This window comes from Puntigrus tetrazona, chromosome 17, assembly GCF_018831695.1.
Source record: "Puntigrus tetrazona isolate hp1 chromosome 17, ASM1883169v1, whole genome shotgun sequence".
In the NCBI taxonomy this organism is placed as follows: Eukaryota; Metazoa; Chordata; class Actinopteri; order Cypriniformes; family Cyprinidae; genus Puntigrus; species Puntigrus tetrazona.
Genome location: NC_056715.1, coordinates 14,026,788 through 14,048,352, shown reverse-complemented (window position 1 = coordinate 14,048,352; position 21,565 = coordinate 14,026,788). Strand labels below are relative to the sequence as shown.

Below are 21,565 nucleotides of genomic sequence, written 5' to 3'. Positions count from 1 at the left end.
TATAAATCAGCATATTAGCATGATTGGAAGGATCATGTGACACAGAAGACTGATAAGTAATGATACTATACATTAAGTTTTGCTTCACAGAAAAACATTTGAGCATATTTAAAAAATATATATTTATGTTTAATATATAATTGAAATAATATTTCACAAAGTTACAGCTTTTCTGTATTTTTTTTTATCAAATAAATTAAGCCTTGATGAGCATAAGAAACTTCTTTTTAAAAAGCTTTTTAATTTTTTATTTTTGTTTACTTTTGAACGGCACTATATATTAAGCTTTTTTTTTTTTTTTTTTGTAGCACATTTTTTTTCATGAGCCGCATTGCCCTAACTCTCTGAAATGGTCTGTGTTGTTCTTCTAGAGGGATGTGATCCAGAAACTGTGCACGTGCGCTCTGTCACTAATGGTTTATTTGGTGATCTACACCGCCTGCCCTACAGAGCGTGTCATCGACGAAACCTTCATGGCCTCTAACCCTTTCTACATCCAGGTCTTGTACCTCTACATCTCCATGTTGGCTTTACGTCCCAAATACTACTTCGTATGGACGTTAGGTGAGTCAAACAGATGGGTGGTGTGCTCCTTTCATATTAATTTACACATATATAGATATTAAAAAAAAAAAGCACACCGAAGGAAATGTTTGTTGAACTAATGGAAAATAATTTTATTCCCGACACATTACATAATCAAACTACCATGACGTATTTACATAAAATTGAATAAAGATGCATAATAACCATTTTATTACCACTTAGCCTGCTTAAATGAGGTCTTGTTAAAACAATACTTTCAATGCATATATTTTTTGCACGTAATAGTAAGCATAGACCGTTTTGAAAACATAACGCTGCCCTCTTGTGTTCATAAAAGGCATTTTCTCTTGCCTAGTTACCTGTTTTTAGTCGGTTATCATGTTTTTCAGATCACATCAGTCCCTTTATCACAGTGTTCTCACTAGTTTCTTTTACTTTCACAGCCGATGCCATCAACAACGCAGCTGGTTTCGGGTTTAATGGCTACAGCACAGATGGCACCCCAAAATGGGACAGAATATCAAACTTAAGAATACTCAATATTGAGGTGAGACACGGACAGAAACGCAGTTCGTCTTCCCGCTCGACCCGAACCCTAACGTATCACCTCTTCTCCACAGTTTGCCACCAGCTTCAAGATGTTCTTGGACAACTGGAACATTCAGACAGCACTTTGGTTGAAGAGGTGAATAATTCTCGACCGAGCGTGTGTGTGTGTGTGTGTGTGTGTGTGTGTGTGTGTGTGTGTGTGTGTGTGTGTGTGTGTGTGCGTGTGTGCGTGTGTGCGTGTGTGTACTTCCTGAAATCTCAGAAACAATGCAAGCTTTGTTGCTGTTCTCTGCAGAGTGTGTTACGAGCGCTGCCCGTACAATCCGACCGCGGCCACATTCCTCCTCTCGGCCATCTGGCACGGAGTTTACCCGGGGTATTACCTGACCTTCGTCACGGGCATCGTCGTAACAATGGCGGCGCGGGCAGTGAGTATTCTTTACACAAGACGGGCTGTCGAAAGTAGATTTCGTATCACAAAGCACCTGAAAAAACGTTATCTCCTATAGCGAGTCTATTGGGAGCAGTTCTGATGGAAAAATACTGTCGCTTTATAATGAATCGGACTTATTTTGATGCATCTGAGGCACGCAGGGATCGAAAAAAAGACTACACGCGCTCAGTCAAGGTTATTATTCATTTAGTCTTCTGCTGCATAATACCACCATTCCTCCGTCGCATGGTAATGATCAAGGCCCCTTCAACTAAAGAGAAAAGTAGGTCACTTAGTCGCAGTGGTCCATCTTAAAATGCTACTCCGAATATAAACTATTCAGCCCACGGCATTGTCTGCACGACACACTGTTGCTTCTAGAGCGGTTTCACCTTTTAGAAACCCACAAATTTCTAAATCGGAGTAATCTGAATTTGTCAGGTGAACACTCTAGTCTATTGTCATAACCTGACGTAACTTGTATTTAAAAAAACCTGAAGTTTGGAGTTGGTAAGAATTTAATGGTTTTTAAAAAATTTTGAAAGTCTATTTATTTGAGCAAAATAAAAACAACAAAGTCGTGAAAAAATATTATTTTTATTATTACACTTTCACATATTATTGCAATTTAAAATAAATCTTTTCCATTTTAAAATATTTAAAAATGTAATACCGTATATATCCTGTGATGAGAGCTGAATTTTTAGCAGCCATCGCTCCAGTCTTGAGTGTAATGTGGCTTTTTCTTAATAAAAGTATGGAAATACTTAATAAAATAAAACGATTTATTATTATTATTATTAAGAATATCAACCTTTTATTTACATCTGCACATGTAGAAATGAAAGGGATTTTTAATAATTTTTTAAATTATTTAAAAGTACATATCAAATAATAAAAGCGAACAAATGTATTTCACTTATTATTTGATGGAGAAAAATTTTTTTTTTTTATTAATATTATTATTAGTATTTCATCTTCTCAATAGAGTCTCAATGTCTTGTCATTGTCTCAATATTAAACCTTATTAATCAGAAAATTCATGCAATTAATTAAAAATATAATCATTTATATTTGAAAAGTTTTACTGTCAAAGTAAAAAATATAAATTATATAAAACATTTTTTTTTTCCAGGTAAGACACAACGTGCGGCAACACTTCCTGGGCTCAGCCACACTCAAGCTCATCTACGACGTGATCACCTGGTTCAGCACGCAGATGGCCATTTGTTACACTGTCGTGCCGTTTGTACTGCTGGCGGTGGGGCCTTCGCTAAAGTTTTATAGGTCAGTAATCCATTTGCAGCAATATGTGAGAATTTCAGGGCAGGTCCTAATGTCTCTGACTCCAGCCCTTAAAGATTCACCTCCGCTGACTGACGATCAATATGCAACAGGCTCCTCCAGATTGTTTATGAGCGAGCTCTGGCGATAAAACATTGACAAAGAAGTGAAACGCTTCAAAGATCGTGTCGGAAAGCCGCGGTAAACCCACCGGCACCGCTGAGTTATTAGTGGAAGACGTGAAGCTGATGGGTACAAAAAAAAAAATGAGAGGCTGATTTTATCTCCGCTCGCCACAGTCTCGCTTCATTCATTAGACGGCTTTACAGGCCGGAGTCTGGTGACAGTTTATGAGCTGGCGGAGGACCGTTTATTTTACGGCTTCTGCTGAGATAAAAGAAATCTATGATGGTCATTTGTTGGAGCAGCGCTGTTAAATGAGTCTGCCTGAAGAACACATAAAGCATTTTCATTAAAGAGAGGGAGGAAGCACGGTCCAGGAAAGAGTAAATTACGTTCAGGCCAAGAGGAGCTCGGTGACAACTACACTGTGTTGAAAAGATGTAGAGCGATGGCTGACTGGAAAAAGAACCCCAAAACATAGATTTCATTTCAAGGTTTTCACATTTATAAAAAACATCTTTTGAATGCATTACATGACATTACGTGATACGATATGATATGGAAGATATATATGATATGGTATATAAGATATATGATTGATGAGATATATGTGATATAAAAAAATGATATATATATGATATCATGTATGATATGAACACAAAACCAGTCATAAGTATCACAGGTAGATTTGTAGCAACAGTACAAAAATACATTATATGGAGTAAATGACTATATTTAAAATAACATTTTTGAAATAGTGATATTCCTTGCTAATTGCTTTAACTTGGATAGCTTTAAAGGTGATTTTTCTCAAATATTTTTTTTTTTGCACCCTTAGGTTGCAGATTTTCAAATAGTTAAGGGCCACATATTATCTTTAAGAAACGATACATCAATAGGAAGCTCATTTATTCAGTGTTCAGAAAAAAATTGACCTTTATGGCCTTTTATGGTTTTGTGGTCCTTTATTATTGGTAACACTTTATTTTAGAAACCAATTCTCACTTTTAACCAGTTGCTTATTTCTGGCATATTAGCTGTTTAACTAGTTTTAACTAGTTTATTGAACTGATCCATAATGTTTATTATATATGTATAGTATATTATTTTACAAAATTATACATCCTCATTGTTTGGAAGATTCCTTTTCCCCTTAAATATTTGCTTCCAAAAAAATCCCTGTAAAAAAAAAAAAAAAAAAATAGTATACATTTAGCGGCACTGTAAACTTAATGTAGACATAATGCGGTAAAATGTCTATGAATGTTTAATTTTTTGTAAACATGTGTAGTAAATAAAGGTGGCGTATCAATAACTTACTCTGCTAGAAAAAGTTGTTTTATTTTATGAGTCATTTTCATTGCTCAAATAACTAAATATCCTACAATCAGACAAACTAATTTGAGAAGCAATTTTGAGAAAATGCATCTTAAATGTAATAATATATTCTGAGCGAAATTTTCCACCGCTAATGGGTCTATATGTAATCATTCACATAAGAGTTCAGACAAATGTCACAATGCCATGACCGAAGTTTCTGATAGGCTGCGTGTCATTCTCCCTCTTCAGCTCGTGGTACTGCTGCATTCACCTGCTCTGCGTTTTGCTGGTGCTGGTTTTACCCGTGAAGTCCAGACGCACGAAACAACAGGAACAGCCGGGCACGGTTCAGGCCAGTGAACAGAACTGTCTCTCCTCTCCTGACAACAACTGCAACCAGAAGCAGAAGGCCACATGAGGGCAGGAAGGGCTGCTCGAGCCGCACACAGCGCTGTGAGGAACTCTAATATCAATACTGAGAGACACAGAGCGGCCATTTTCTCCCTCAGATCCAACGACGCTTGACGGTGACATAAACTCCAGCAACGATACAGCGAAAAAGAGACCGTTGACCCCATAGCCGCCCTGTTGGAGATGGGTTTTAAACAGGAAATATTCCTAGGATCATATGAAATTGGGGTGATTAATTATTAAAATGATGAGTAATTGACTTCAATGTCAGTTAATCTGAAGTTGCCTTAAACCCTCCATATATTTAGGGCCTGAAGCCTCGTATGGGGATCGTGTTACATAGGAGCGGACCAGTCATTGTTGGCTTATAGCTTCACTACATTAGTGCGGGAAGTCTAGCACTGGAATCAACTTCCACGATACCTAGAAGGTTTCTGCCATTGTCAATTAACAAAGTAACCTCTCTTTTAGTTCTTCTCAAAGGAAGTGTGTGCGGTAAATGGAAAAAAAAAAACAAGTCCAGTCGTGCGTTGCCAAATTTCTAGGCCTTAGGTTCCTGTCTCTTGCCATCGTTTCATCTTTATTATTAATTTCTGGGGTTTCTTGTAGGTTCATATCTGCTGCTTTCTTTCTCAAGCCTTTTTCAGCGTCTTTGGAACAAGAGTCAGCCATAAGAGTGCGTTTTTAAATCTTTTGCTAAAACTTTTCGGTTATTTTTTTTGTTTGTTTATTTTTTTTCTTCATTTTGGTGGGATTAAGAGATATTAATAATGCTCTTCTTTTTTTTTTTAATGGGTTGTAGGTTTCCTCAGGGCAGACGCAGGTCACGTTTAGACCATTTTAGATTTTTCCCATCTGGAGAAAAAGGAAGGCGTTTCAATAATATTCATTATCACGGTTTGTTTGTTCGTTTTTATGTTATAGACTGATGTGGTAAGTGCAATAACTGTATTGTTTCCATAGGTGCATGTCAATGGAAAAATGAAAAGCTTTGCAAGCAGTGCTAACGCTCTCATCACATCAACAACAATCAGAATTTTGCAGTGCTTCAGTATTGAAGTACACTACCAGCTAAAAGTTGGGTCAAAGCGGATTTGTTTCTCTTGATATTAAATATCTGTTAAAGGCATATACTTGAAGTTAATAAACATGAACATAAAATGTGCCAACAAAGTAATTCCTTAAAACAATTTTTTATATATGTATATTTATCTTTGTTGTCCATCTTATCTACTGGTTATTTTTTTTTTATTCATCTTTTTTGCTTGGTTATGTTTGTTTTTTGCTATTCTTTGTTTTGCCTTTCATATAGATTTGGAAAAGCAGCCTGCAGCAGTTAATAATAATTCCCATATTTCCACTTGTTATTTTTATATTTTTGACGATTGTATTCTAAAATGTGGAAACTAATGATAAAGTCTCAACTTTTTGCTGGCAGTGTACTGTACATGCAGTAATCGGATACATGCAGTTTCAAAAAATATATATTTTCCCGCTACAGATGCATCAGTACCTTAAAGAAACCTGCAAGGTGTTTGATTTTAATATAAAAACAATTCTTTGATCTCCTAAAAGGCCTCAAAGAGCATTGCTCATTTGATTCAACTGTCTGGAAAATCAGACCTCATCATATTTTCCCCCGAATCTACTTTTTGTAATTACGTTGATGCTTTTATTGACTACCAAACAGACGACTCTACATGCTATAGCGTTTAGTTTTGTTTTCGGAGGGCTAAAGGGACTAAAGCATTTACCAAAGCGAGTCTCACTGGATTTTTGTTAACCGAGCAAGTTCAGTAACAAGAAAAACATCCTTGGGCGTGAAGTTGACCAGCCTCCATTTGGAGAAAACGCTCTGAACCAGCCCCTCGTGGTTTCGTAAGCACACTTCTCTAAAGTCTTATCGTTTTTGGCTCCAGAAATGTAAAACCACGACGAATTACAACCCTGCACCGACGGTTTTAGGAACCGCAAAACCAATATGAAGATTAACGATCAGGAACATCCAGATTTCTACTATGTCAGTTCTCTTTTAGCGCTTTTTGTCTATTTTTAATAAAGGTTTTGCTTGATGAATTAATCGTTTTTAACTGCCCCAAGGCAGATGTCCCTCAGTAACCAGTGTACTAACTAGCACCTCGATGCGAAACCTCTTTCAAATGTCCAAAGTGCCAAATCACGTGAGGTGCACTAAAAAGATCACGCTGTTTGTACAGGTTTACAATTTATTTGGTCTTAAACTGACGTTATTTTTACCTACTGAGATTTTTGGGAGGGATTTATTTTTTCCACTCCCTCCCTCTTTGCACTTTGGGTAGATGAGAGTCGGAGTAGAGCTAACTTAGGAAAAACTGCCGAAGCAATGCAAGAAACCTCAGTGCTACTCGACAGCTGGAGTATGTGCTTAACGGATGAATTAGCCCCAAAAAGTGAAACCCATTGTAGCAGTGAAGGAGAACCAGGACGGCGTTCCAGTGTTAAAGGCGTATTTTGCAAACAGCCTCCAGCCGTAGAAAGACGTTAAATGTGTGTTCGTTGCTGTTTGTGTGTAAACATTGTCCCTTTGTTGAGCTAAATGCAGCCTAACATCTTTTTTATTTTTTGTTAATGCCCAAGTAATAGTAAAAGCATTTATCCGTTTATTGGTTCAGTCATCATTTATTTCAATACCGATTCTACAAAGAATGACCCAAAGCTGTGTGAAACTGTGTTGACTGCTGTAAATGTATTTTTTATTATTTTTTTTTTTATATATATAATGCATTTGCTGTCCGCCAGCCACCTCGGTTCTGTTGTTCGTTGTCATTGTCCTGTTGGTATTTAAAGGTCATTCGAAACAAGTGATTGTGGCCCTTAGCGAACAGGAAACCCCCATTAACTGGTCGCTGAAGCTTTCCAGATATTGCACAGAATCGTTGTAATACATACTGACTGGTTGTGATGTTGCATAACCTGGCAGTGTACAGCAAAACTAATGAAATGTAATACGTTTGTGGGGGGATACCGAAAAAAAAAAAGTAATGCCTAATATGTTAGCTACTTCAATACGAATCAGTTCACCAATACAAGTTATAAAACGTAAGGTTGTCTGTGCAGATGTACTTGGGTTGAGAACTGTCCAGAGGAGAACAAACACAGTCTCTGTTTATTTTCTGTAATGATCGTAAGAGATGTGATGCTTACCCAGCGTTGGAGTTGTTTGACGGACTGAGTGCTCTGAAGCTGTACCAAGCCAAACAATTTTTCATTCGAATAAAGCATTTGACATTAAAAATTAATTCCACTACCACGATGATAGTCTCAAAACAAATAAACCATATTTTCCTTCCCGGTATTCATCTTGAGTGTTTTTGGTTGTCGAGATATGACACTTGAGTGATTTAAAGATCTATACAAGTATATAGTATTTGTTAGATTGATAGACAGAGAGACAGACAGATAAATAATTTGTTAATACTTATAAGTCCAAATGATAAACAGACAGATGAAGCAGGTATTGGAACTACAATCTGTCAAGTCATGGGCGTGGCCTTGCCTCGAGCGGGGCGTGGTTTGCTCGCAGTGGGTGGGGTCATGTGCAGTCAATTTTAATTTCATCCACTCCCCCGTGCACACAAAATGGCTGTGGTGTAACGCAAGACTGCCTCCAGACAAAAAGGTTATGAAAAGCAACAGAGTTACGTGAATTATATCGGTTTGCTCCGGACTCTGAAGGGAGACGTAAACTACAATCTGGAGTTATGCAAACAAACTGACACGTGCTTTATTGAGACGGGAGTTCATGTCAGTCTGTCATTTCCATGTAAGTCAAAGTTTTTATTTATATGCATTTTAACTGTCACACGGTAGCTTTGAGACGCCGTTAGTGAGTTTAAAGAGAGAACGGTGGACGGACAGAGTCGAGCCCCAGCTGTCAGGACACGTGATCTTCCTTCACTCCTGTAGCGTAGACTTCTATAGAATAAGGTCTGTTTGTAAACACGTGCGCAGAAGCGGGACGTTTACTATTATTATTATTATTTTGCCATTTGTTTTATTTTACAATGCGTTTACAGCTGCAATTAGCTATATTGTGACACTCTTTAGACCTTTAATTCGGTTGGCAGATACGTTTGAGGCGCTTTTTCACGGCGCGGGTATGAACTTGTTTACCGCTGCGCCTCGGAGCCGCTCTGTGGAAACCGATCCCAGAACAGTGCCTCCCAGGCCAGATGTAACTCAACCGCAGGGAACCCAGGGGCTGCTGGAAAAGGAGAATTTTGCTGCGTGAATATTTAAATCCAGGTTTACTTCATTTGATTTATATTTTTTAAGAAAGCAAAATAATAATGTAAATGTATTTTTAAGTGACTTTTATTTATTTATGCTATTGCTATATGAAATCCAGTATATTGCAATTTAGACAATATGCTGATAATTTCATTGTTGATGATATTACTCTACACAACCTTTTTAGACTAAGTCTGCAGTCCCTGTGCTAGGCTACAGGTAAAAGTGATGGAGCTGACACACTACTGTTATTATTATTATTATTATTATTATTATTATTACAGTTTTTGTAGTTAATATATTTAAAACTATTCAAACATATTTAAATTAGTTATGACATCGGTTATGGAACATTTACCTATTTCCCCTCCAGGGATTAATAAAGTATTTCTGTTTCTGAAACAAATATAACCATATTCATATCATATATATTCATAATCATATTTATACTGCAAACAAAACAATATAATGTATAGGAAATATATAATATTTAATAACGATAGATAAATCGTCTTTAAATAAATTAATAAAATGGAAATAAATTTAATAAAAAAAAGCAAAATACATCAATTATCTGTGTGACCATTTTTTATGTTATTATTATTATTATTATTATTAATAATAATAATATTATATTAATATTATATAGTGCAGTCTAATATGTGCTTATTATTGTCAACAAATAAAACATTTTTTGAAAATCAATTCTGAATGTCATTTTATTTACTTTTTAAAATAAAAAAACATAATGCCATATTCACATGGCAAAGTAAACATTTTAAAGTTACCATATTTGCATTATTAAAAGCCAGCCAGTTTTGATTATGAAAAAAAACCAGTACTTAATTTCAGGCAGTCACTCCATGCACACACTCTGTCTCTCTCTAAGGAGCTGTTGCCTTTAAAGATCATCTCTATTATAAGAACAGCATTTATATATTACTATATTTAGGAATTGGTGTAGTGCTGTTTGCCTCACTCTAATGTGAAATCCATATGCGCTTCCAGCCCGGTGATCTTTCGCAAACATTAAAGAGCTTTTATTTTGAGTTTTTTAATTTAATTTAATTGCATTTAATTCTGATATTTAGTTAGTTGCGAGTACAATGCTTACCAAAGCCGTTGCGCGCCCTTCATCAAAGGCGTGTCTCATTAATATTAATGGCTTGTGGGCTGGACAACCTGTGGCCTTCAGGAAGCTTCAGATGTTGTTTATATTCATGAGTGAAGCTCTGCCTTGGTGGGATTTACAGCACATGTGTGCGTTGGGCATCCCTCCAAAGAGAGGCGCGGTCTCGCACTTCCTCCTGCATTATTCATGAGCTCCCGGAGTGACAGGCAGAGCCCCGGCCAGCTTGTTAGTACACAGTCTGAGTGACAGCGTGAGTGGAGTATCAACAGCGCAAGGACAGACAGGCTTTTGAAACCCAGCTCACGGGGAAACTCTGGCTTAAGGTGAGTCAGCAGACTAATAGGTGTAAAGGCCGGCGTTATTGTAAGTGGATTGTGTGTGTGGATTATCTGTTATGAATGGGTTATCTTCACTGGTCTTTGTGCGTTGTGTGTTGGGGCTGGGAGAGGGGGTGAACCTTGCCCGGTCAATATTTGGCTGGGGGTCCCTCTGTGATTGGCTGCCTCCATTGTGTGATGTCTCTGGAGGGCTGCTGGGATGCTTTCAAGGGTGTGTCAGCAGTTCAGGGATGAACAAAGGCTGATTGAAGCGGACGTCTTGCATTAGTGGATCTGTCACCTTTATTTCTGCTCTAAGACGTTTACGTTTGTGGACTTGCATGTGTTGTAACTGAGTGGATTTTGGGCACCGAGAGCCGGCTGGTTGTTTTAAAACTATTATGATACTTGGCACGTTGTCAGCTGGAAGCAGCTTTCGGTGACTGGCTTTCGTATTTGAAGGGTTGTCCTGGGCTGCTGAGTTGGCAAAATGGCCAGGGGGAAAAAAAGGACTTGGATTTGGCCTTATTTACTTCGTTTAAAAGCTTCATTATAGTGTTTTATGTGCGTATTATAGCACAGCTTTACGGTTAAATTGGACTAAATGACCGGCCCTGAAGAGTGTTTGGACACAAATGCTTAAAATATATGAATGCCTTTACTTTATGTAGCAACATATCAACCGTATTATCGTTGTTGTAGCATGCTTTTTAAAGCAAAACACTAACTTTTTTTTTTCGGATTTCAGTTATAGGTCATTACATCAGTTGTTTAAAATGAATACAAAAGTGTGTCTTTGTCAAACATCAGTGGATCATATTCTTGGTTTGTAGTACTTCACTACACCTGACACCTGTGTGAACTGACTTCTTACGTCTACTAAAATATGAATAATTGTTAAATGGCTCAGAAAGGTCAAATGAATTGTGTGTAAATGGCATCATTGTGCGGCTGTGTAACAGTTTATGCATAATGTGATTTAATTCACATTTGATAAATGGTCTGGCAAATGTCTTTTTATTTTTTGCAGACGTCACACGGTTTTATATTTGGTTTTTAATGCAGGGACCTTCACACAATTTTACATTTTAAGTGTAAGACCCCCATCCCACACATTCTCTCTTTCCATAAATGTCACTAAAACTCAAATTTCTGTTGAATAATTGTGCTTGATATTTGATGAGAATATCAGTATTTGTATTTGTAAGTTATTAAATTATTAGATTTTCTGACATTAGATAGTAATAATTTATAAATGGAGTTTTGTGTTGCCTGGAAAAAAAGGTTGAATTTGTGCACACAGTCAATAATTGTTACTGTAGAATTTTTTTTAAATTTTTTATTATTTAATTTAATAGCCATTACAAATTATGGCTCGTTTAATAATTCAATAAATGAGATGCAAATGATTATTCTTTTGCATTATTTAGAATGAGCGTAATTAAGATGCATCTCTTTTTCGGTCATTATTCAAGTAAATTGTCAAAATGCACGAATATTAGAATATAAAAAAATGCGTAGAATATACGATTCAGTATTTTAAACGAATAGCGTCCTACTTCATGGATCTATTCTTTAAACACAATTGCAAATGTGACTTTTTTTATTCCCTTCTTCCACAAAAAGTTAAGTTCAGTTAAGTTAAGTTCAGTTCTTCCATATAATTGTGCTTGTTGTGTTTAATGAATGGACTTGGGCTACGTTGTGCATTTCTGAGGCCAAGCTTAATCCTTGTTAGTTTCCTCAAACTGCTTTCCCTTTTAAGGACCATTAAAAAGATTAAACTACTTCTTCTGAATAACAACTTACCTTGCGTGTATGTGTGGGCAGCACTACATCAATAATCACCCCAAAGGATATCGGTATAGTTCCTGTTTATTGCTCAGACAGCATTAGAGGCTTTTAACTTCACATCATGAGCCTTTATCCTAATCGATGTTGATAAGGCAGTCGACTACTGTTCGTTCAGTTAGCGTACGGTTCATCATTAACTCAAACGGTTTGTGCAATCCTGCAAGATCGGGCTTGTTACCGTCTGTCCTGTTGTTCCACATCTGCAGCTCTGCTTCAGGAGGAGAAGCCAGGCTTTTGTAATGGCCGAACAAAGGAGAGTTTCGTTTAATGATGTATCTCTCCTGCTCTCTTCCACGTTCTCCAGTGGAGTTCACAACGCAGCCATGGACGTGAGCAGCTCTCTGAAGATGAGCTCTCTGACCACCCAGAGTCTCTTCAGCTACGTGGAGGAGGAAAACCTTTCGGCCGTCAAAGCCCATCTGGACAAATACAGAGAGGTGGACACCAGAAGTGAAGTGAGTTGTGCAGGGACCCCGAAAGAGTTCTTCTGTGTTGTTTTCTTCTTGTAGTTCGTTCACGTTGCGTATGATTGTTTTTCAAGTGTTGAAAATGGACTCGTTTGCTGTAGCTTTGTAGATTTATTTCAAGAAACAAACCGTTTACTTTTACTTTTGCCTCAATAAACGTATCACATGCTGCTTATTAATAGTAAGGCAGCTGTGAAGTTTAGGTAATAGGTAGCATTAGGGATGTAGAAAGTGGTCAGGCAGAATATATGTTTGGAAGTAAAAAGTAAAAAGGCAATATTTTAGAATAGGCATGCTAATAAGCAACTAGTTAACAGTGAGAATCGGTCCCTTTACTAAAGTGTTAGCGCACTTGATATACCTAAAATTGGAGGCATCCTAGTACTCTTTAGGCATTCGCGCATACTGTATCAAAAAACACTGGCTTATTTGTTCATTGATCATATGCAGGAAATGAAGAGAATGTAACTTGACTGAATTCTAACACAAGTAGACACTGAATCGTGCTTTATCTTGAATTAATAATGGAAAATTGTAATTGTGACAACTGCTATTTAAACTGTGTTCATAACAAGTACATTTTTATGTAAGCCCTTTCCAAATTAGTTTTTATCGATGTATTTTTTTCACCGTGTGGTTCATGGCTTCTGCAGTGACGCTACAAAGTTTGGTCAGAAATAATGTCTGTCAGTATGAAATAATAATAATAATAATAATAATAATAATAATAATAATAATAATAATAATAATAATAATAATGTATTATGATTAATAAAATATGAATAACATGATAATGCAAGCTTTTATTAAAACAGTAATTATACTAAACAAAAAATGCACAACTGCTTGAATAATAAAGATTAAGTTATCTTTTGTGAGAACTGTGTTTTTCTATGTGGAAGAGTTCCTGGTTATGTGATGTGGACCCCTTTGAAAGAGTAATAATAATAATAATAATAATAATAATATGAATATGAATGATTTAGTGAAAGCTAGCAGATTTATCTTTTAACTGGGATGTTTGAACACGGCACACAGAGAGTTTGCTTTTTAAAAGCGGTCCTGTCACACCACCGCACTCAAGTATTATGGTTAAACTGTGGAAACTGTATATTTACTGTAAATATGTTTCTCGTTCATTTATAGTTACAACTGTTGACTTTGGTAACTGACAACATGTCACACATGCGGTACAGAAGCGTCAAGTTGAAACTTACTTTGAATATATATATATATATATATATATATATATATATATATATATATATATATATATATATATATATATATATATATATATATATATATATTATATATATTTTTATTTTTTTTTATTTTTTTATTTTTGTAATTTTCTGTATATATTCTATTTTCAAAAGTCATTGTCTTCTCCTGTAGAACGGCCAGACGGCGCTCATGCTGGCCTCGGAGCAGGGCAGTCTAGAGATCGTGCAGGAGCTCATCCGCAGAGGAGCAAACGTCAACTTGGACGATATTGTGAGTAGCTCTTCAAAACACGGGCAGCGGAGCGACACAACATGAGATATCCTAGACTGAAACGTTATCATGTGCCAAAACATAAGCTAGCAATAGTTTTTGTAACAGGATGATCCATTTACGCCGAGCAGCGGTTCTGCTTCGCTCTTTTGCAAAAGGGTCAATGTCAAACGAGGATCAGGGATGTAGAATAAGGCATTAATATGTGTTTAATTAGCACTAATTCGTGGCTAATATTCTAGTAATATACATGCTAATAAGCAACTAATAGGTGTAACCATAAAAGAAAGTATTGTATTAATTGTTTTGAATCTATGTTTGTGTTGCTACGTTTTATGCCTTTATTATATATCTGCTTTGGTAGACTGCCGTTCTTCAGCCAGATGTATGATTTCATAGGTGTGGGTGGGGCGTAGAATCAAAATAATTGGTACCCTGTACTGTCATTTTGTAAATGACTAGATGACGAGGTTTACAGGCGCAAACACTTGGAGCTTCTCACTCCAGAAGATACATAGTATAGTATATAACCTGTATGTTCTGGTGACAGTCGAAGAACCTTCGCTATGACCACCTGGTATGACCAGCTGGTATGATCTGAAACTCCACAAACAACATCCAAGTACAAGATCTTTCCTGGGATGATAATGATGATGATGATGATGTGTGCGTGATTAAACAAGGGTGTTTTTCCTCACTTGTCTCAGGATTGCTGGACTGCACTGATTTCAGCTGCTAAAGAGGGACACACTGAAGTGGTGAAGGAACTCCTGGAGAACAATGCCAACGTGGAGCATCGCGACATGGTAAGAGACAGATTAAAGACGCGTACTTAAATCAACAGACGTTCATGAATTTGGAAAGTTCTGCTTGAACACCTTCAAAATAGTTTTAGGTTTTTTTTTATTTTCAGTTTTGCACAATCAATTAATAAAAAAAAAAGTGTGAACCATAAAACCATAAAACTAATTTGTGTTTTATTTGTTACTATTTAAGAAGTGAATTATTTGGCAGATTAATTAGATGGTTTATAAAAATGTATAATATAAAATAAAATGAAAATTAAATCAATAAATATATAAATAAAATAATACATATATAAAAATATATATTTAATTAGTGTTTGTCTAGTGTTTACATCTATATATAGAATTTGCTTGGTATTATACATGTATAATTTACTAGTATGAAGGGTTGCAAAGCAAATAAATATGGTGTATTCCAATAAAACCATTAAAACTAACTTGAGTTATTTTGAGTAGGTTCAAAAATAACAAAAGAAAACAGAATATAATAGACAATAAAATCATGACAACATAATAAAAATGCATGTTCATTTATTTATTTAGTATATATTTCTATTATAACATTGATTTTTAAAGAATTATTCCCTCTACATGGTAAATTCAGAGCCCTAGTCTTGAAACTATGTATCCTCAACCTTCCTTTTTGGGTTCATTTAATTCTTACCTCACTGGAAAATGTGATACGTGATACTCTGTTTTTAAGATCAGCAGTTCTGTGCGGTTCCTGGATATGTGGTGTCAAGCTGTGTATACTCCGTGACAGCTGTGAGCTTGATGTTTGGGCACATTTAACCATTGGAAATGGAATGTCTGAACGTGTTTGTGTTGCCCATAAATGCCGTCTGGGTAGCAGCTAAAGCTTATAATAACAAATAAGGAAGATGAGAGATAGCCGATAGCTTGAGTCACTCCCTGACTCAGGGAAAATGTGTTTATCCACAGTCCTGTGAGCGTGAGATTACTCTTAAGGACCGTCACATGGGAATATAACGACCTTGGTATGTTTGTGTGCAGGGGGGCTGGAGCGCGCTCATGTGGGCCGCTTATAAGGGTCGTGCGGAGGTGGCACGTCTACTGCTGGAGAAAGGAGCAAACCCCAACATCACCGGACAGGTCCGCAGGGCCTTTTCATGTTCTGTGTATAAGTGTTTATTGTACATTAGAAACTCTGCTTGAGGTGTGGCCCTGTATGAGATTTCATCTCAAGGTCTGAGTGTTTTCTGCGGCGTGTAATTGATTTGTGTCTGTCCCAGTAGTACAGTGTATACCCAGTCATATGGGCTGCAGGAAGAGGCCATGCAGAGATCGTTCAGCTGCTGCTTCAGCATGGAGCCAAAGTCAACTGCTCTGACAAGGTGCCTTATCACTCCCATCTCAAGGAACGCTGAGCTTTCACTAGATTCATAAACACTTACGGTGAACTGAAAAGCCTGAGTCAGCAGTTTTCACATGACACAAGTAAACTATATTCACCACCGTTCAAAAGTTTGAGGTCAGTACGAGTTTTTTTTTTTTTTTAGCAAGGACACATAAAAATGATCAAAAGTGCCTCTCAAGATTTCTTCAATTGAATCCTGTGCTTTTGGACAGTCCATTAATCAAAGAATCCTGTAAAGAAAGAGTTTCCACAAAAATACTAAGCAGTAGTACACTGAACTGTTTTCAGCATTGATAATAACAATAAATGTCTCTTATGCACCATACGCAGCATATTAGAATCATTTCTGAAGGATCATGTAACACTGAAGACTGGGGTAATAATACTGAAAATTGAGCTGTAATCAAATTATTATTATTACATTTTATATTAAAAAAGATAATTTATTATGTCAGACTGTTTTAAATTTATTATTAATCAAATAAATGCAGCTTTGGTGAATATTTATTTACAAATATATATATATATATATAAAAAAAAAAACTTACCACAAACTTTTGAACAGCAGTGTAAACAACTGGAAAAAGGAGGTAGCAATGAATTGCAAATCTTACTGAAATCACTGTCGTACGTTATCTATAAAGGTGCATTATTTTATTTATTATTATTATTGTTTCAATGGCATAAACCAGCAGACTTTTTATGGGTTATTGTAATTTTCCAAACCTGTAAAATGAAAATTCTATCATTAATTACTCGGCCTCGTGTCGTTCCAAACCCATAAGACCTTCGGTCATCTTGGGAACACAAATTAAGATATTTCTGAGGAAATTGGAGTTATCTGGCCCTCGACAGACAGCAACACAACTGAAATGATCCCAGATCCAGAAACATTGTAAATAAATACGTAAATCAGTTCATGTGACTCAACTTCAGTTTTGCGACGCTGCAAGAATACTTTTTTTATGTGCAAAGATGACCAATTTTAGAGACCATCACAATGAATGTGCAATCTTTCCCTAAGTATAAACAACACCTATTACTTTCACGCGTGCATATTTCCTCAAATGATTACATGAGATATGTTCTTAAGTACTACACAAAATGGCAGAAGGCGTAACTCAGGGGAGAAGAATGGTTGAATAATTAAGTTATTTTTATTTTCTTTGCACAAAAAAAGGATTCTTGTAGCATCGTGAAGTTGATGCCATGTGAAGTGTTTTACCGATGTTTTTACTACGTTTCTGGACTTGGGATCATTTCAGTTGTATTGCTGTCTGTGAAGTGTCTGCTAGCACTCTGATTTCATCAAAAATAATCATTTGTGCTCCGATGATGAGCGAAGGTCTTGCAGGTTTGGAACGACATGAGCGTGAGTAATTACTCATTTTGGGGTGAGCTATCCCTTTAAGGACGTCACGCTCATGCCCAAGTCGTCAAACTGACATCATCAGAGAAGGCCCTTCATTTAAGAGGGGACGAGCAGTCTTAGATTCGGTGTGAAGATTACGAAAGCAGTTTTGTTTTGTGGATTGACTTGCATGGATGAATTGTTGACCACAAAAATAGCAATGTGCACTAACAAAATAGTCAATTTTGATTTCTCGTGGACTTTAATTCATTTAATAGAGATTTGTTTTTTGCCTGTCGTTGTCAGTATGGCACCACACCCCTGATCTGGGCGGCCAGGAAGGGCCATTATGTCTGTGTGATGCATCTGCTGGAGAACGGCGCCAATGTGGACCAGGAGGGAGCGGTACACACTTTTTTTGTGGTTGTTTTTTAAGTATTGTGCTAACTAGAATTTCTTTTGAAATGCTTTGTCCAAATTGCCATTTCGTCAAAGTCTTTAAAAGTAACAGTAAAAAGACTGTATGTTACTGAATAGCGTCTCTGTCCCGTAGAACTCCATGACTGCGCTGATAGTGGCCGTGCGAGGTGGTTTCACCGAGGTGGTGAAGGAGCTGCTTAAAAGAAACCCCAACATGAATATGACCGATAAAGACGGCAACACTGCTCTGATGATCGCCGCTATAGAGGGCTGCACCGAGATTGTCCAAGACCTGCTGGACGCGGGGACGTACGTCAACATCCCCGACCGGGTAAGTGTTCTCACGCATAGCTTATTTAACCTTGATTGTTAGCGTTAAAGAAATCTTGAAATTGCCATTAATCTTGTTCGTGTTTCTGCGTCTCAGAGTGGTGATACTGTGCTTATCGGAGCCGTCAGAGGAGGTCATGTGGAGATCGTTCGAGCTCTGCTTAATAAATATGCTGATATTGATGTCAAAGGCCAGGTAACTGCATCTCCACCACACCGCCAGCGCTTCATTTCAGTCTCGTGAATCCATCAGCACACCATCCAGAATGCTAATCTGTACAGAACGGGCTCTTTGTTTTGATGCCCTTTTCACCTCGTATTAGAAACTTGTTGTTAATCCCCATGTGATTAAGGAAGTAGATGTCACTGTGACCCTGTGTTATTTACTTCTTTATTACAGGATGGTAAGACTGCCTTGTACTGGGCTGTGGAGAAAAGCAATGCGACCATGGTTCGAGACATTCTGCAGTGCAACCCTGACACAGAGGCCTACACCAAGGTAAATAGACGATTTTCAGTGGATTGTAATCCTGTATGAAAGCGTACGTTAATATGCTTTGCGTTAATGTGTCAGGATGGAGAGACTCCCCTTATAAAAGCTACCAAGATGAGAAACATGGAAATTGTGGAGCTTCTTTTGGACAAAGGCGCCAAAGTGTCAGCAGTGGACAAGGTAAAACCAATATTTTCTGATAATATTCTGGTTAACATATTTTAATACAGACACTGTTAAAGGCGGAAAAACCTAGTTATACAATATATATATAAAACATGTTCATATGTGGATAATATACATTGAATGCGTATATATTTACAAAATGCTATCCAATTCACTAATTTTCTGCATTTGAATGCTCTCTAAAAATCTGTTATTTCTCAGAAAGGTGACACAGCTCTGCATATCGCCATTCGCGGGAGAAGCCGCAAACTCGCTGAGCTGCTCTTGAGGAACCCTAAAGATGGTCGTCTGCTCTACCGGCCCAACAAAGAAGGAGAGACGCCCTACAACATTGACTGCACTCATCAGAAGAGCATCCTCACCCAGATATTTGGTGCCAGTGAGTATCAATTCAAACAGACCTTGTTTGTCCAGTAACATGTCATGACACTTCCCATGTGTTCCTCCCCAGAGCACCTGTCTCCCTCTGAGTGTGACGGGGACATGCTGGGTTACGACCTGTACAGCAGCGCTCTGGCAGACATCCTGAGTGAGCCCACCATGCAGCCACCCATCTGCGTGGGGCTGTATGCCCAGTGGGGCAGCGGCAAGTCCTTCCTGCTTAAGAAACTGGAGGGTAGGAGCCAGAAATGACTGTTGAAAGTCTGGAGGGCCTTATTGGATTTGAAGGAGATCTGATTGTTGTCACTGTTTCAGATGAGATGAAAACGTTCGCCGGGCAGCAGGTGGAGCCCTTGTTCCAGTTCTCGTGGTTGGTGGTGGTTTTGACTCTGCTGCTCTGTGGAGCCGTGTCTCTGGTCCTCGGTTTTGCTGTCGACACTAAACTGGCCATCGCTGTGGCCCTCAGCCTGCTCGCCCTAATGTACATCTTCTTTGGTGAGAACCTTTCAATTCAAGTGTAAAAAGGAAGTATAGTTCACTTGCCAACGTCAACCTAAACTTTATAGTAAACCTTGAATTAAAGACATTAATCCACATCGGGACCATCGCTTGATCCCATTCCTCTCTCTCTCTCTCTCTCTCTCTCTCATTTTGCTTCCTGTCCTTTGTAAATAAAGGCATAAAAAAATCTTCAAAACAGTTAGACATGATTCAAACAATAAATAGATGTGTAAACTGCAAGTGCAAATCAGTTAATAAATAATTATAAAGTCATCCTAGATGAGAACAGCATTAATATTACTATTATAATATGTGTTATATCTATAATAATGCACTCAGTAATAATAGAATAATATTGAATTAATAATTACATTATTAATAAATAATGCCCATTTTAACAAATTATAGTTACATTATAATTGTCATAACAACAACGACAATAACAAAAATTAAAACGAGAAATTTGTTTTAATATTATTACTAGTATACTAGTAAAAATATTATTATTTAGTGCTGTCAAATGAATAATTATGATTAATTGCATTCAAAATAGCTATTTTGTTCACCTAATTTGTGTGTTTACTATTTATAATGCGTGTATAAATGTAAGAAAAAATATATAATATAAATATATTTATATTTAATATAAAATGAATTAATAATAAATATAAATCAGATGTGATTAATCGTGTGACAGCACTATTATATATATTTTTTTCATTAATAATATTAATGCATTTATCAATAATAATAATGATAATAATAATCAGTGTACAGAGATTTTGTAAAAAAAAATCCTTATAATTCAATTCTTCTTATTATAGTTGTACAATATCTATTATAATTATATTTACATGTAAAATGGACACTAAAATGTTTGAGATTTATACTAATATTGAACCTTTTATTTTTGATTCTTACTATGTTTTTCCCAATATTTATTTACTCTTGTTTACCAAGAGGCACCGAATTGTAAATATAAACGTGTCCACCAGAGCGCAGCATTGCTCTTCAGAATCTCACGCACCGCCTGTTCTACGTTTCTCTTGTTGTTACATTTTCACAAACTCCTGGTTTAGTTCTCATCAGAAAGTGACCTTGCGTCATGTCAGTGTCCTGTGTTTTTGTATGGTGCATGCAGTGTTGGTGTACTTCGGCGGGAGAAAAGGTGGAGAGAGTTGGAGATGGGCCTGGGTCCTCAGCACCAGACTGGCCCGCCACCTCGGCTACCTGGAGCTTCTTCTCAAACTCATGTTCGTCAATCCCCCCGAGCTTCCAGAGCAGACCACCAAAGCCCTGCCTGTCAGGTAGAGTCCTCAGAATGCAGCACCCCTCGCCAAACACGTCCACCCACTTCAGACCCATGGTTAATGGGGGTTTATCCTTATGCAAAATCAAAATAAAACAAGGTAAAATGTAAACTATATAAAGCTGTAATGTACTTTGCCTAATACTTTGGAGATGGGATAAATTTATGCTGTGAACATTCTCTTCACGACGTTAGATTACCTGCACAT

The 21,565-nt window shown here is 37.0% G+C and overlaps 2 protein-coding genes across 9 annotated transcripts in view; both read left to right on the top strand.

Moving 5' to 3' along the window:
- The window catches only part of mboat2a (membrane bound O-acyltransferase domain containing 2a), a 43,589-nt gene extending 35,589 nt beyond the window's left edge, over positions 1-8,000 (top strand). For all 3 annotated transcript variants that reach the window (XM_043262938.1, XM_043262940.1, XM_043262939.1), the window contains 6 exons: positions 372-564; positions 990-1,093; positions 1,167-1,231; positions 1,391-1,523; positions 2,664-2,815; positions 4,505-8,000. In XM_043262938.1, the coding sequence (XP_043118873.1) occupies positions 372-564; positions 990-1,093; positions 1,167-1,231; positions 1,391-1,523; positions 2,664-2,815; positions 4,505-4,673 (816 nt within the window). In that variant the 3' untranslated portion in view covers positions 4,674-8,000. The remainder of the gene's footprint in view (positions 1-371; positions 565-989; positions 1,094-1,166; positions 1,232-1,390; positions 1,524-2,663; positions 2,816-4,504) is intronic.
- Positions 8,001-8,141: 141 nt separating this feature from the next.
- The window catches only part of kidins220a (kinase D-interacting substrate 220a), a 54,498-nt gene continuing 41,074 nt past the window's right edge, over positions 8,142-21,565 (top strand). For 4 of the 6 annotated variants that reach the window (XM_043262909.1, XM_043262905.1, XM_043262904.1 and 1 more), the window contains exons 1-15: positions 8,142-8,468; positions 12,445-12,693; positions 14,104-14,202; positions 14,910-15,008; positions 16,023-16,121; positions 16,265-16,363; positions 18,044-18,142; positions 18,291-18,488; positions 18,585-18,683; positions 18,888-18,986; positions 19,062-19,160; positions 19,368-19,545; positions 19,618-19,782; positions 19,863-20,042; positions 21,190-21,355. In XM_043262909.1, coding sequence (XP_043118844.1) covers positions 8,448-8,468; positions 12,445-12,693; positions 14,104-14,202; positions 14,910-15,008; positions 16,023-16,121; positions 16,265-16,363; positions 18,044-18,142; positions 18,291-18,488; positions 18,585-18,683; positions 18,888-18,986; positions 19,062-19,160; positions 19,368-19,545; positions 19,618-19,782; positions 19,863-20,042; positions 21,190-21,355 — 1,949 coding nt within the window. In that variant the 5' untranslated portion in view covers positions 8,142-8,447. Of the gene's footprint in view, positions 8,469-10,029; positions 10,391-12,444; positions 12,694-14,103; positions 14,203-14,909; positions 15,009-16,022; positions 16,122-16,264; positions 16,364-18,043; positions 18,143-18,290; positions 18,489-18,584; positions 18,684-18,887; positions 18,987-19,061; positions 19,161-19,367; positions 19,546-19,617; positions 19,783-19,862; positions 20,043-21,189; positions 21,356-21,565 lie in introns of those variants that run through there. The other 2 variants (XM_043262906.1, XM_043262908.1) reach the window with 2 other exon arrangements.